The sequence below is a fragment of the Mastigoproctus giganteus genome, chromosome 3 (assembly GCF_048544385.1).
Source record: "Mastigoproctus giganteus isolate SK-2022 chromosome 3, ASM4854438v1, whole genome shotgun sequence".
In the NCBI taxonomy this organism is placed as follows: Eukaryota; Metazoa; Arthropoda; class Arachnida; order Uropygi; family Thelyphonidae; genus Mastigoproctus; species Mastigoproctus giganteus.
Genome location: NC_143577.1, coordinates 61,945,740 through 61,958,272, shown reverse-complemented (window position 1 = coordinate 61,958,272; position 12,533 = coordinate 61,945,740). Strand labels below are relative to the sequence as shown.

Here is a 12,533-nt window from a genome sequence, read left to right as displayed (position 1 = left end):
GAAGCCTTAAACACCTCATTCAGATCAATTCGCAGGTCCCGAGTCTCCAGACTCTGCAATTTGCAGAACTGAAGCCTTTCTTGGTAAGAGCATCCCTCCGTATCCCTCACCAATCTCATTGCCCTTCTCTGTACTCCTTCCAGCAGCTCTGCATCCTTTCTATAATTAGGCCTCCAGACCTGTGTGCAGTACTCAAGGTGTGGCTTTATCCCCGTTATAAAAATTCTTCCTGTATATCATTGACAAAACCCCATGAGCTGTCTTGGCAGCCTGTCCCCATTGCTCAGAGAACTTCATATCTGAATGCACAATTACTCACAGGTCTCTTTCATTTCCACTTCTCTGAACGTATTACCATAAAATTGTTACATTAAACTGGCGTTATTACACTGGTGTGCAAAATTTAAGGATCAGTTAGGTTTTCACCTGTAGCTTCTCATAGGAGTGGCCTGGTTATGGGAAAAGCATACCAAAGGAACCTCGTGAGGTACAGAAATGATGAAGGAAACATTTCAGATGAATCAGATGCATCACTGCCAAAGATGGAACAAAGGGAAGAGGTGGTCCTCAGTAGGAGATATAGCCACCCCTAATGTCGATGCAGGCTTTGCACCGCCTGTCCATACTTAGAACAATGCTCTTGATAAGTTCTTGCCGTAACATCGTCCATTCCTCTGTCAGCGCCATCTTCAGCTGGTGATAATTTTCTGGTGGGTGTGGATGTGCCACTAGGCGTCTCCCCAGAGCACCCGAGATGTGTTCGATGCGATTTAGATCGATGGAATGGGCAGGTCAATCAATACGAACAATGTTCTCACTTTCCAAAGGCATATCAACAGCTGCAGTGCGATGGTATGTGGCGTTATCATCCATAAACACGAACTCCGCACCAACGGCACCTCGGAACAGATGCACATGGAGAAGGATTACCTCAGTACAGTAGCGTGCACCGGTTACAGTACCGCCTTCTAGTATCTGGAGTTGTGTACGTCCATCCAAGATAACGCTTCCCCACACGAGAACGCCCCAACCGCCATATCGATTTCTTTCGGTGATGTTTTCGGGGTGATACCGTGTGCCAAACTCTCGCCAGATTAGCTGACGTCCAGAATCACTGCTGACACCGAATTTACTCTCATCAGTAAAGAGTACTTTAAGTAAAGATTTTGTGGTTGTAACCTTTAGAAATAGTGTTGGCCCTTAAGTTTTGCATACCCGCGTACTACCCATATAAACTACTATGCATTTATCAATGTCAAAATTCAATTGCCATTTCTCAGCCCATCTGCCTAACTTTTCTAGATCCTGTTGAAGTAGCATACTGTCATTACTCTCATTAACCAACCTGCCAACCTTTGTATCAACTGCAAACTTGGACGTTAAATCTGATATGCCTTCATCAGCATTATTGATAATTACAGAAAACAACAAACCCTGGTGAGTCCTCTAATACCTCAAGGGGCCTTCGTGAATAGCGCAGTTGGTATAATCACTATCCCCACACCGGGTGAAAAAGACCTGGGCTCGTACCCCTCAATGACGCGAGAAACTTATGGCTCTTTTACACAACTTGGCTGAGTTTGTCGATCTCAGGAGAGAGTAGCATGGTTTTTACTCCTGGAAACTCGGGTATTTCGTCCAGCAAACAGCAATTGACTACAGAACACACGCAATTTACAGACATATTATATAAGGCGTAATATGGCCGAAGTTGCTGATTCACTAGAAACCTACAACAACAACAATAACAACATTAGTACCTCAAGAGATGCTTGAAAGGTTGAAGAAAATTACTGTTTTATGAGAGTACAAACAGACATCCGTTCCTTTTTATCAATAAACTGCTTTACTTTGTCGAATAAATGATATGTGCAGATGGCTAGATTACTGCATTTTTTTTTTGCTAAAATGATACGTTTATAAGATAATTTGATGTTTATATTTTTATGCATTAAAAAGAAAATAAGAATAAAATAAAGTAAACCTTGGAAAGTGGAGATATATGTTTAAGAATGTCGAAAATACATCCTGCGGAGTATTTTAAATAACGGTGATAATTCATAATCATGATCACAATCGTACCTTTACAGTGTATACCGGGTGGTTATAAAATAAGTTTCCCTATTCAGGAGACCTTAGTGTCAAAACGGTTAGAGATCTCTCTGTGCAACTCGGTGGGTGTCACTTAGGGTATGAGGAAGCGAATTGTAGAAGGAAAAAATAATAGTTCAAATTTCACCACCGGGGAAGAAATTCGCACTGTAAACATGAGATGGAATACTTAACTTAGGATTAGATTTTAATATCGGAACTTAGAAATCTACAGATATTGTTTTATGTGTTTTCCTTCACTTGAGATGACATTCTGAAAACGGAGGATTGCGTGCTACACAGTTTCGCGTAGCATTTCATTGCGAATGTTGGCTACATGTGTTTAATGCTTGCTTTCAAATCGACAAGCGTCTGTATGCCGCCACGTTAAACTCTCTTTCAGGTATCCCCATAGCCAGAGATCACAGGGACTGAGATCTGCTGAACGGGCTGGCCAGAAAGTCTCTAGAAATGATGTAATCATTTCCGAATATTGAACGGAGCAGTTCTTTCACTTGTCGACCAACGTGGGGATGGGCACCACCTTGCATGAACACTAGTCTCCAAGCATTGCCTTTCTTCAGAGCGAGAATCTCTTAGAAGAGCGCAGTACCGTGCACTGGTTACCGTACACCTTACGGGAAGCATGAAGTGTAGGCTCTTCAAAGAAAAATGGTCCGATTATAAACTCTGCTGTGAATCCACACAATACTGGTATGGACTTTGTAGTGGTCTTTCATGCACAGCAGATGGACGAGAATATTCGGCAGTTTTGTGAATTTACAGCCCCATGAAGAGTGAAATGTGCCTCATCGGACCACAAAATCATTCAAGTCCATGTATCATCAAGTTCCATACGAGCCAGAAATCGTAGAGTAAAGTCTATTCGTTCTTGGTGATCACAAGACTATTTCTTGCACTACGTGAACCTGGTACGGGAACAAGCGAAATACTTTAAGTAAAATAGACCAAGGAAGGTTCAACTCTCTTGAACCACCTCTGGCAGGCACTGCTGACTGGTAGTGTTTCCCATTCTGACCATCGCAACCGCCATTTCATCCATTACCTACTTTCCGATACGTGGTCGTCTGGTCCCCTGCCTGGAATTACACCTAACTCTCCGGTCGCTCGCTTCAAATTTCTTTATTAGTTTTCGAAGCCCCACTGACAATGTCAAAGGACCTTCACTCAAACCTTTAAGCCTCCGATATTCACGTAGTGCTGCATTAGCGTTACTATTATTCTGGGCGAACAGTTTTACTGAAAGAGCGCGTTCCTTTTTTTGAAAGAACCATAATGGTTATTGACGGTGGCGTTGGCCTTTCTGATTTTATCAAATACGATGTCATTTGCGTGAGCAGCATGTCTTGAAGTAAATGGCAACTTTATGTGCACCGTCGTTTTTACCCTGGTGGTGGAAATTTGAACTATTCTTTTTCTTCTACAATCGCTTCATCATACCCTAAATGACATACCCAACGATTTTCATAGCGCTAACTGTAACCGTTTTGACACTTGGGTCTCCTGAATAGGGAAACTTATTTTATAACCACCCGGTATATATGTTCAAGTGTAATAAATTAGAAAAAAAAAATCGGTAATTATAAATTTCATATATAGTAATACATTTAAAGAGTATATTTAAATATATTATACGTAATATACAACATGTCAAACCTCATTAAAGTCTCTCCAAATAATTAATTTAATATTTTTTGTGATCTTCTGTTTTGTACTTTTCCGAAGTACAAAACACAAAAAGCAATTCGCTCTCATTTGTTTCATTTCGTCCACAGAGTACTGATGTGCAGGAATGTGGGAACTACAGGGGAATAAAGTTAATGTCTCATTCCATGAAGATCTGGGAAAGAATTGTGGAAGGAAGGATAAGGCAGCAGACGGAAATAGGAGAGAAACAGTGTGGTTTCATGCCGGGAAGAGGAACAACAGATGCGGTCTTTGCTTTAAGGCAGGTGATGGAAAGATACAGGGAGATGCAAGTAGAGTTGCACATGGTGTTCATAGACCTGGAAAAAGCATATGATAGAGTGCCCAGACAAGAGGTATGGAGATACCTCTTATATCCGTTTGATCTGGTAATGGATGTGTTGGTGAGAGAAGTGAAGAGTAGAGCACCATGGAGTATGCTGTTCGCGAATGAAATCGTACTGTGCGAACCATCCCAAGGAAAGGTAGAAAAGAAATTGGAGGAATGGAGGAAAGCGTTGGAAGGGAAAGGCATGAGGATAAGTAGAATAAAGACAGAATATATGGTATTGAATGGAGAAGATGAGAGTTCTATAAAACTGCAGGAGGAAAAGCTACCATCAGTTTCGAAATCTAAGTATCTGGGATCGAACGTTGAGAGGGATGGAGGATTGAGTGCAGAAATACAGCATGGAGTGCAATGTCGATGGTTAAACTGGAGAAAGATGAGTGGGGTGCTGTCTGATAAGAAAGTAAATTGTAGGATGAAGGGAAGAGTGTATAAAACTGTGGTTAGACCCGCACTGATGTACGGTGCTGAAACATGGGCGATTACAAGGGCCCAGGAGAATAAGATGGAAGTGGCGGAGATGAGGATGCTAAGATGGATGTGTGGTGTGACGAGAAAAGACAGGATAAGAAATAACTACATCAGAGGTACGGTTAAGGTGGGACCCCTGAATAAAAAAAAATGCAGTAATTTAGGTTGAGGTGGCTGATACATGTGGAACGAAGAAGTAAGGAGTATGTTGGGAAGAGGTGTGAAAAGTTGGAGGTGATGAGGAAGAGGGGGAGACCTAAGCTGAGATGGAGGACAAAGTGGCAGAGGATTTAAAAGACGGAGGAGAGAGGAAGCCCAAGATAGGGAGGAATGGAGGAAAAGAATTAAGGACGGAAATGCCGACCCCATATAAACGTGGGAAGAAGGCAAAGACGAAGAAGAAGAGTAGTGATCTTGAGAGATTTAATTATTCACTAGAAACACAATATAATCCCAAATAGGTATTGCTTCCTAGACTAAATTAATTTTTCACTCACGACTTTGAACTCTTATGACTTCATATTGGTTAGAGATTTGAATAAATGTGTTTCCACAGGCTGTAGCAGAAGGGACAGTCTATGGAAATGTATATTTACCAACTTCCCAAATAAGAAGTTATACGTAACTAGCTTTGCACTTAGCTCACGTTGAATGATGCTAAAATGTCCTATGGCCCTTCCCATCTCCATTCAAAACGTTTCTCCTGAAATCTGCTGAATGGAATAGGATTTGCATATTTTTCAGGAATGTCACTTGGACTGCTGAACTTAGAAATACATTTCTAATACATTAATACGTTAGTAATACATTTCTAACCTTGTAGTGCAAACATATATTCCTAATCAGTTCACTCTCATATGTGACGTCTAGCATCATTCATCGGCTCCCTAATCCTACTAAAACTGATTCCCCTTCTTCATCACTAGAATGCGAAACGAACAGCCTCTACAGGTACATTGTCCTCCAACCCCTTGTTTTCGTAGGCTACTGGACCTTCCCAGATATATAAATTACCCGCAATTGGATATAAGGAAGACGTTTGAGCCTCTCTTATATACGAGTATATAAGAGTTTTCTACATCGCTGTTTTAACCCTTACAAGAACGCATTGGATGATTAGTTTTCTAAAATATTTTATCTTCCTCTCAATCCAAACTCTGCATTCACTGTACCAATATTTTGTTCAGAGCCGCTGTCACCGGGTGAATGGTAAGCAATCCATGATCCTCTTGTGGTCTCCTGCCTATCTGGTGTGGTCTGCTAGTGAATTACGCCAATTGGACATTAAAATTATACAGAAATATATATTTAAAAAATGATTATAGCAAAATTGCAAATATTAGAAACTTATTAAGTGGACGACCTTATTAATGAATCAGATATTCTATATATACACCGATGAGCCAAAACATTATGACCACCTACCTAATGTGATGTTGGTCCTCCACGTGCAACCAAAACAGCTCGTACCCGGCGAGGCATGGACGCTACAAGATTTCTAAATGTATCTTGTATTATCTGGTACCAACATTTAACCAGCAGATCCTTTAACTCCTGTAAGGTATGTGGTTGAGACGTCGCAGATCGGAGTTGCTGTTCCAACACACACCACAGATGCTCGATAGGATTGATGTCTGGGGAATTTAAGAGGCCAGGGCAATACTTAGAAGTCTTCCTCATGTTCCCCGAACCAGTCTCGAACAATCCGGGCGATTAATGTGCAAACTGGACCCAGGTTTTCCCAGCAGAACATCGCCCAAAGCATAACACCGTCGGCACCGGCTTCTGTTCGTTCCCACGGTGCATCCAGGCGCCATCACTTCCCCAGGTAAACGACGTCCACATGATGCAACAGGAAACGTGATTCATCGGACCAGACTACCTTCTTCCAACCACTCAAGGTCCAGTTTCGATGCTGGCGTGCCCATTGTAGGTGCTATCGCCGGTGAACCGTGGTTAGGATGGCCACTCGGAGCGGCCTGCGGCTACGCAGCTCCATTTTCAGCAGGGTTCGATGTACTATGTGTTCTGACATATTACCCCCGTCACCAGCATTCTAATTACCGGCGAGTTGCGCCACAGTCGCCCTTCTGTTTCCACGTACCATCCGGTAGAGTCTTCGCTCACCTCGCGCATCGATGAGCCGTGGTCATCCAACACCTCGCCAGCGGTTCGTGGCTTTTCCCCTCCTCGGACCAATTCCGGTAAGTACTAACCACGGCTGACCGTGAGCATTCCACCAGCCGTGCTGTTTCGGATATGCTCTGGCTCAGTCGCCTGGCCATTACAATTTGGCCTTTGCAAATTTGACAAAGCAAGTTTGACAAACTTTCCCATCTGAAGAACAAGAGTAACACTGATTAACGGAGCTCAGTATCAGGTGTTTTTTATACTGTCCCGACCCACGCACGCGCTGTAGTTCACCTGCAGTTGCTTCGATTTGAATTACGACTCGCTGGTGATAATGTTTTGGCTCATCGGTATAATAGTTAACAGCACGATTTGAAAAAAAGAAAATCTAAAACAAAAATTATAATTTGGACAACTTCCTTCAAGCGAATATTATTTATGCTTTTCTCCTAAAGCATTTATCTTAATTTACCAAGGAGTTATGTTTTGCACTCACAGTTCACCTGGCTAAGTCAGCGATTCTTATGATATCTCATCAACCTGCTTCAATTTGCTGTTGTTAAAGGTCAACGTTTTAGACGATACGTTTTTAAGTTCCTTAAGGAGTGTAATAAAGTCTCCTTTTTCATTTTCGTTAACTGCATCTCTTCTCTCTGTGACAACTCAAACACTAGAGTCTGGCAAGTGGTGAGAAACCACTAGACTCTCGTTTGGAGAGGTCTAGGTAAGACGTCGATTACTGGAGGAATTTCTAAAGGCCTCCTCAATTGCATTTGTAGTTAAGCAATCTGAGGCTGAGGGAGTTATTATGGATTTTTCATCCTCACAACAAGCAAATCGGGAACATGGGTAAGACATAGCTCTGCCCTTCGTGAACACTCACTTGTATGCACAATACCGGATATGGTCAAAGTCACTGATGCGCCTGAAATACAACGACAACTCCTCTGTATACGAGCTTCTTGAATATATAAATTTAAATATAATAGTTAAAAACAATTATTTAATTAGGGTTTATAGGATTCTTATGCCAATATGCAGTTATTGTATACTTCTCTCCAGTATCCACTGTTCCATTTCACACTGTGGGAACATCTGTACCATTTCTACCAGCCCATAATGAGATACTCTGATTATGGATTAAATTTGCGTCCTAATAAATTAAACTGCTTAAATGTAAAAGAATATCCGGAAAATGCTCTTAACTAAATGGAATCAGCTTTTGGGAAAATAAAGCAGAACAATAGCTAAAGTTTTGTACCAATTAAACAGAGCCTGTCCGTACCCTTCCATGTTCCCTGTTCTGGTCTCCAGTGATGGATATCCGAAGCTTTGCTATCATTGCTTCGCATAAACTCATCTGAAAAAAAAATTAAATAGCATTTTTTGAGCTTCGAATATCCAATTATTTTATTAATAACAAGTCATTAATAGAACATTAACCAGTACAACCCTATTTTTGATATACAACAATGATGAAACATAATTTTAAAAAATATATTTATGTTTTTGCAATTTTACTTTAAAATTTTATTTCATTTAATGTAAAAACCCTCGCATACATACAGGATCTGGAATTCCTGAATTACAATATAAACTGATGCTAAAATGCTAAGGAACAAAAACAAATCACAAACTTCGTACTGGATTATGAGAGAAGGTTTGTGAAATATTGGATTTAATGCTCATTAATGTGCAAAGACTGGACAAAGTTCGATCTAAATTAAGAGTTATACAAATGAGTTAACCACGGCCCGAAGTGGCACATAAATTAGCAATAGAAGCGTGAAAACCTCAGAAGGCGTGAGATCTCCCTGAGTATCAATACAGTAGTGGAAAGAAAACGTTAACTCGTGCTGGTGGAATGAATTTCCATTAGTGCTTAAGGATTTACGCAAGCTCAGTGACGTTTATGGAATGGTGCCTAGAGCATCCGAGGCATGCTCAGTTGGATTAAAGCATGGAATCTCACGATAGAACTTTGTGTTGGTATGCATTAGCGTCCATTAAAAAACGTCTGGACTAGCCTCTACTTCAAAAGGGCGAATATTCGATGAAGGATCTCATCAGCCGTGAGAGGTATTCCTGACTCGGTTTTATAGGGTCACACAGAGACTATTTAGTTCTAATAATGACGAATATTTAGGTCTATTTTTATTTGTATTTCAAATTTATTCACGTTTCTGTCTTTTCCTTAGCGTTTGAACTTCAGTGTACATAACAAAGGCTCGCAATTTGTATTCAACGATTATGAAAATTCAAATTATAAGAATATTTTCTTTGTAATTTTGTAATATTCTCGCACCTTTGATCGTGCTGCTTCCATTTTTGATTTGTAACAGAATTCTATTACAGCCACTACTAATGCTAAAACACAGCCTCCTACCAAGATGTAGAAACAACCAGCTACATTATTTAGAGTCAACTCGTTCTGGGACGATTCCTATAGGGAAAATATATTGTAGTATACGAATGGTATAACATAAATATCGTTGTTTATATTATCAATTTAATTTATAATGTTTATGATAATGCTACACATAGATATAAACAATACAAAATGTATGATTTTTTTTTAACTTTTTAATATTACACAAATTAATAATTGAAGTCGAATTAAGGTTAAGACTAACACAGCACTTCAGTACTGAAATCACAATTGAACAAAAATTGGCTAAATCATAAGCCTAATTTTTCGTTTAGTATTTTATTCGTATAAACAATTCTGTAAAACAATAGAATAGGAATACCAAAGTGAATACCATGTTTTCATTATTTGCCAAGCATATGTGATTCGTAAAAATAAAACTGGTGTTCATAACTTTTATCAAACTTAAATATCAGAATTACCTGCATCGCTCCGTTTCTGCATTCGCTCCGGTCGTACCACCATTTATTTTCTAATCGAGCCAAGTCTCCATTTTCCTTCATAGTCAAGACTGCCAAATTTAAGCGATCCCTTATAAAAAGATAATACATTATAAATTAACTAATGGACTTACTTAATGAAATTCGTTTTTTCCCTACAGTTGCTTTTATAACTTGTTTTAAAATGGATTATGTTTAAACAGTAAACAAATATAAATATGTTTCTTTATAAAAAACATTAAAAAAATGCATTAAATTCAGTGTTGGGATAGCACAGGTGGTCCATAAAGATTTTTTTAAAAAATGAACGAAGTTTGCAGTATTTAGAAAAGCAAAAAAAAATGGCTAGTTATTAATATGAATCTGCTCAGTTCATGTATTTGGTGATATTATCAGATTGGGGAATTTTTTGTCCAGCCTATTCACCTCAAACAGGTTTTTAGTGGCGAAGGTAGCAAATTCTGAAAATATATTCAACGAATTATGAGAAATAAGAAACATGCGACACAATTATAAGGAGGGATTTCAGTGGTTCTTTTCAAACTAAAATTAGTTTCAAGAGGGGCAATTCAAAGGTCAAGGAATATTAATGGACCCACGCATACACACACTGGCACACATACGTAATATCCCGGCGCAGTATAGCTAATGTGCCGTAACACCAACAACTACATATCATCAAGGAACGTGTCACAAACAAAATGCATAAAACACGTGCTGAATATTTTGTTGCAGTGCCAGCGGAAATACTGAGACAAGTAGTTTCACCCTGTTAAGAACAGAAAAAGGAGTGTTCAGAATTGCAAAGTAGCATGTGGAGGTGGCGGCGTTATTACCAACAAATTCCTACATGCATTACGTCTAATAAGATTAACAAAATAAGAAGAAGGCATGAGAAGGTGAAACAGGACAAGGAGAATTCGGAGGTGGAAGAGATGAAAGAAAATCGCCCAGAAGAAAAGAGATTATGCGGGTTAAATATGGAAGAAATTAGTGGCGCACTCTTAGGAGGTAGGTGTGAGTAAAGCAAAACGAGAGCAAATGGATGAAAGATAATAATGGAATGAATAATTCCAAACACAGTTAAGAAAATAGCAACATTTTAAAGTGAAAAATAAGGAGAAAAAAACGAAACCTGTGGAGAGAGAAGGAGATTAATGAAGAATGGAAAGTGGAAAGAAAAAATTCTAGCTTATATGATAAAAATGCGTTAAGTATTTATAGATAAGAATAAAATATGGAGTAGTATAATATATATGAAAATAAAATATGATGCGTGCAAAATGAAAAAAAAAAAACATGAACATGGAAGGATACCAAGAAAAAAAAAAAAACTCAGGTGGGAAACGAAAAATGTTTGTTTATTTATTTATTTACAAAATTCTCACCCACAGTGCACACAGATCCAAGATAATGGTGACAATTACAGAGAATCAATACAAAACTAATATTGAAATATATACAAAATTTGGATTAGCAAAACAGAGTAAAGAGCAATTTCTTATACGAACACGGTTTAAGTGTAAAATCAATATTGTGATTATTAAATATACAGGGTGTCTCAAAAATACACGGCATTACTTCAGGAATGAGTTCCTCATATGTAGACAATAAAAATATTTTATATCAACATAGTTCCGGAAATGCTTGGTTTCCGAGTTTGGAAGGTCTGTCTATGACACTTAACTGTTCACATCACCTTATAGTAATTGTTCAAGATGTCCACCTTCTGCCTGAATGCAGGCATCGACTCGCGAAGACGATGCCAAATTCCTGGCATGTTTTGTATTGTCTCACAACCTGCCACAATTCGATTCTGGAGAGTTTCCACATCAGCTACCGGAATCGAATACACCATTGGCTTTAAATGGCCCCACAAGAAGAAATCTAGTGGGTTTAAATCAGTTAAGCGTGGAGGCCAGACACTTGGTCCACGTCTACCTATCCACCGACCAGGAAACCTTTCCACCGACCATTTGTTTGTTCAGGTAATTGCGGGCTAGGTGGCTGAAATGTGCGGGAGCGCCATCGTGCATGAAATGTGCTTGTTGACGAATGATCAGTGGCATTTTTTTTTTTTTTTTTTTTTTTTTTTTTTTTTTTAGGAGCATTAGCAACTAGGGCCATATTGCTCCGGGATATGCGGTGGTCATTCCTGACCTTTCCGCATCCTCTGTATTTGGTGGTGACGGGCTCGAACCCCGGTCTAATCAAGAAGCGTGTGCTACGCACTGCTGCTCCTTCCCACCTGGCTACGGAGGCGCCTATCAGTGGCATGTCGTCCAAGAAATCAGGCATGTTGTTTTCCAGCAAGTTTCTGTACGCCTGCCCTGTGAGTTTGTTTGGAAGTACATAGGGGCCCAAATAACTTATTACCAAAAACACTTGGCCAGATGTTGAGGCTGAACCGCTGTTGGTGATGTGACGGAAGAATTGCATGTGGGTTTTCCTCAGCCCATACATGCTGATTGTGAAAGTTTTGGATTCCGTCTCATGTGAACTGTGCTTCATCTGTGAATATCACTAAGGCAGGAAAGTGAGGAGTTGTACCACACTGCTGCAAGAACCACTAACAGAACATTACTCGCGCAGCCTAATCTGCTGGTGACAAGGCCTGTACCCCTTGCAGATGGAAAGGATACAGTTGGTGCTCTCGCAACACTCTCCAAATAGTCGAACGTTGAACAGCCAGTTGCATTGCTATTCTGCGTGTGCTGATTCCAGGAGTGGCATGCACAACATCCAAAATCTCCTCCTCTACTTCAGGAGTCGTAGATCTTAGTCGTCCTCTGTCGGCAGCACGAGGTGTAAAGGTCTCATGTTCACAAAGGCGGCGATGGATACCTTTAAATGTTTTGCTGTCTAGACATCTTCGATCTGAGAACCTTTCGTGGTACAAACGATGAACCTTCAGAGC

General features: G+C 39.8%; 1 protein-coding gene across 1 annotated transcript in view; it reads right to left on the bottom strand.

Annotated features, from left to right (window-relative positions):
- LOC150088047 (glutamate receptor 1-like) overlaps window positions 1-12,533 on the bottom strand; it is a 240,850-nt gene that overhangs the window by 1,943 nt on the left and 226,374 nt on the right. The window contains exons 13-15 of the mRNA XM_090370548.1: window positions 9,599-9,707; window positions 9,054-9,191; window positions 8,034-8,108 (exon numbers count right to left, since the gene is read on the bottom strand). Coding sequence (XP_090226674.1) covers window positions 8,034-8,108; window positions 9,054-9,191; window positions 9,599-9,707 — 322 coding nt within the window. The remainder of the gene's footprint in view (window positions 1-8,033; window positions 8,109-9,053; window positions 9,192-9,598; window positions 9,708-12,533) is intronic.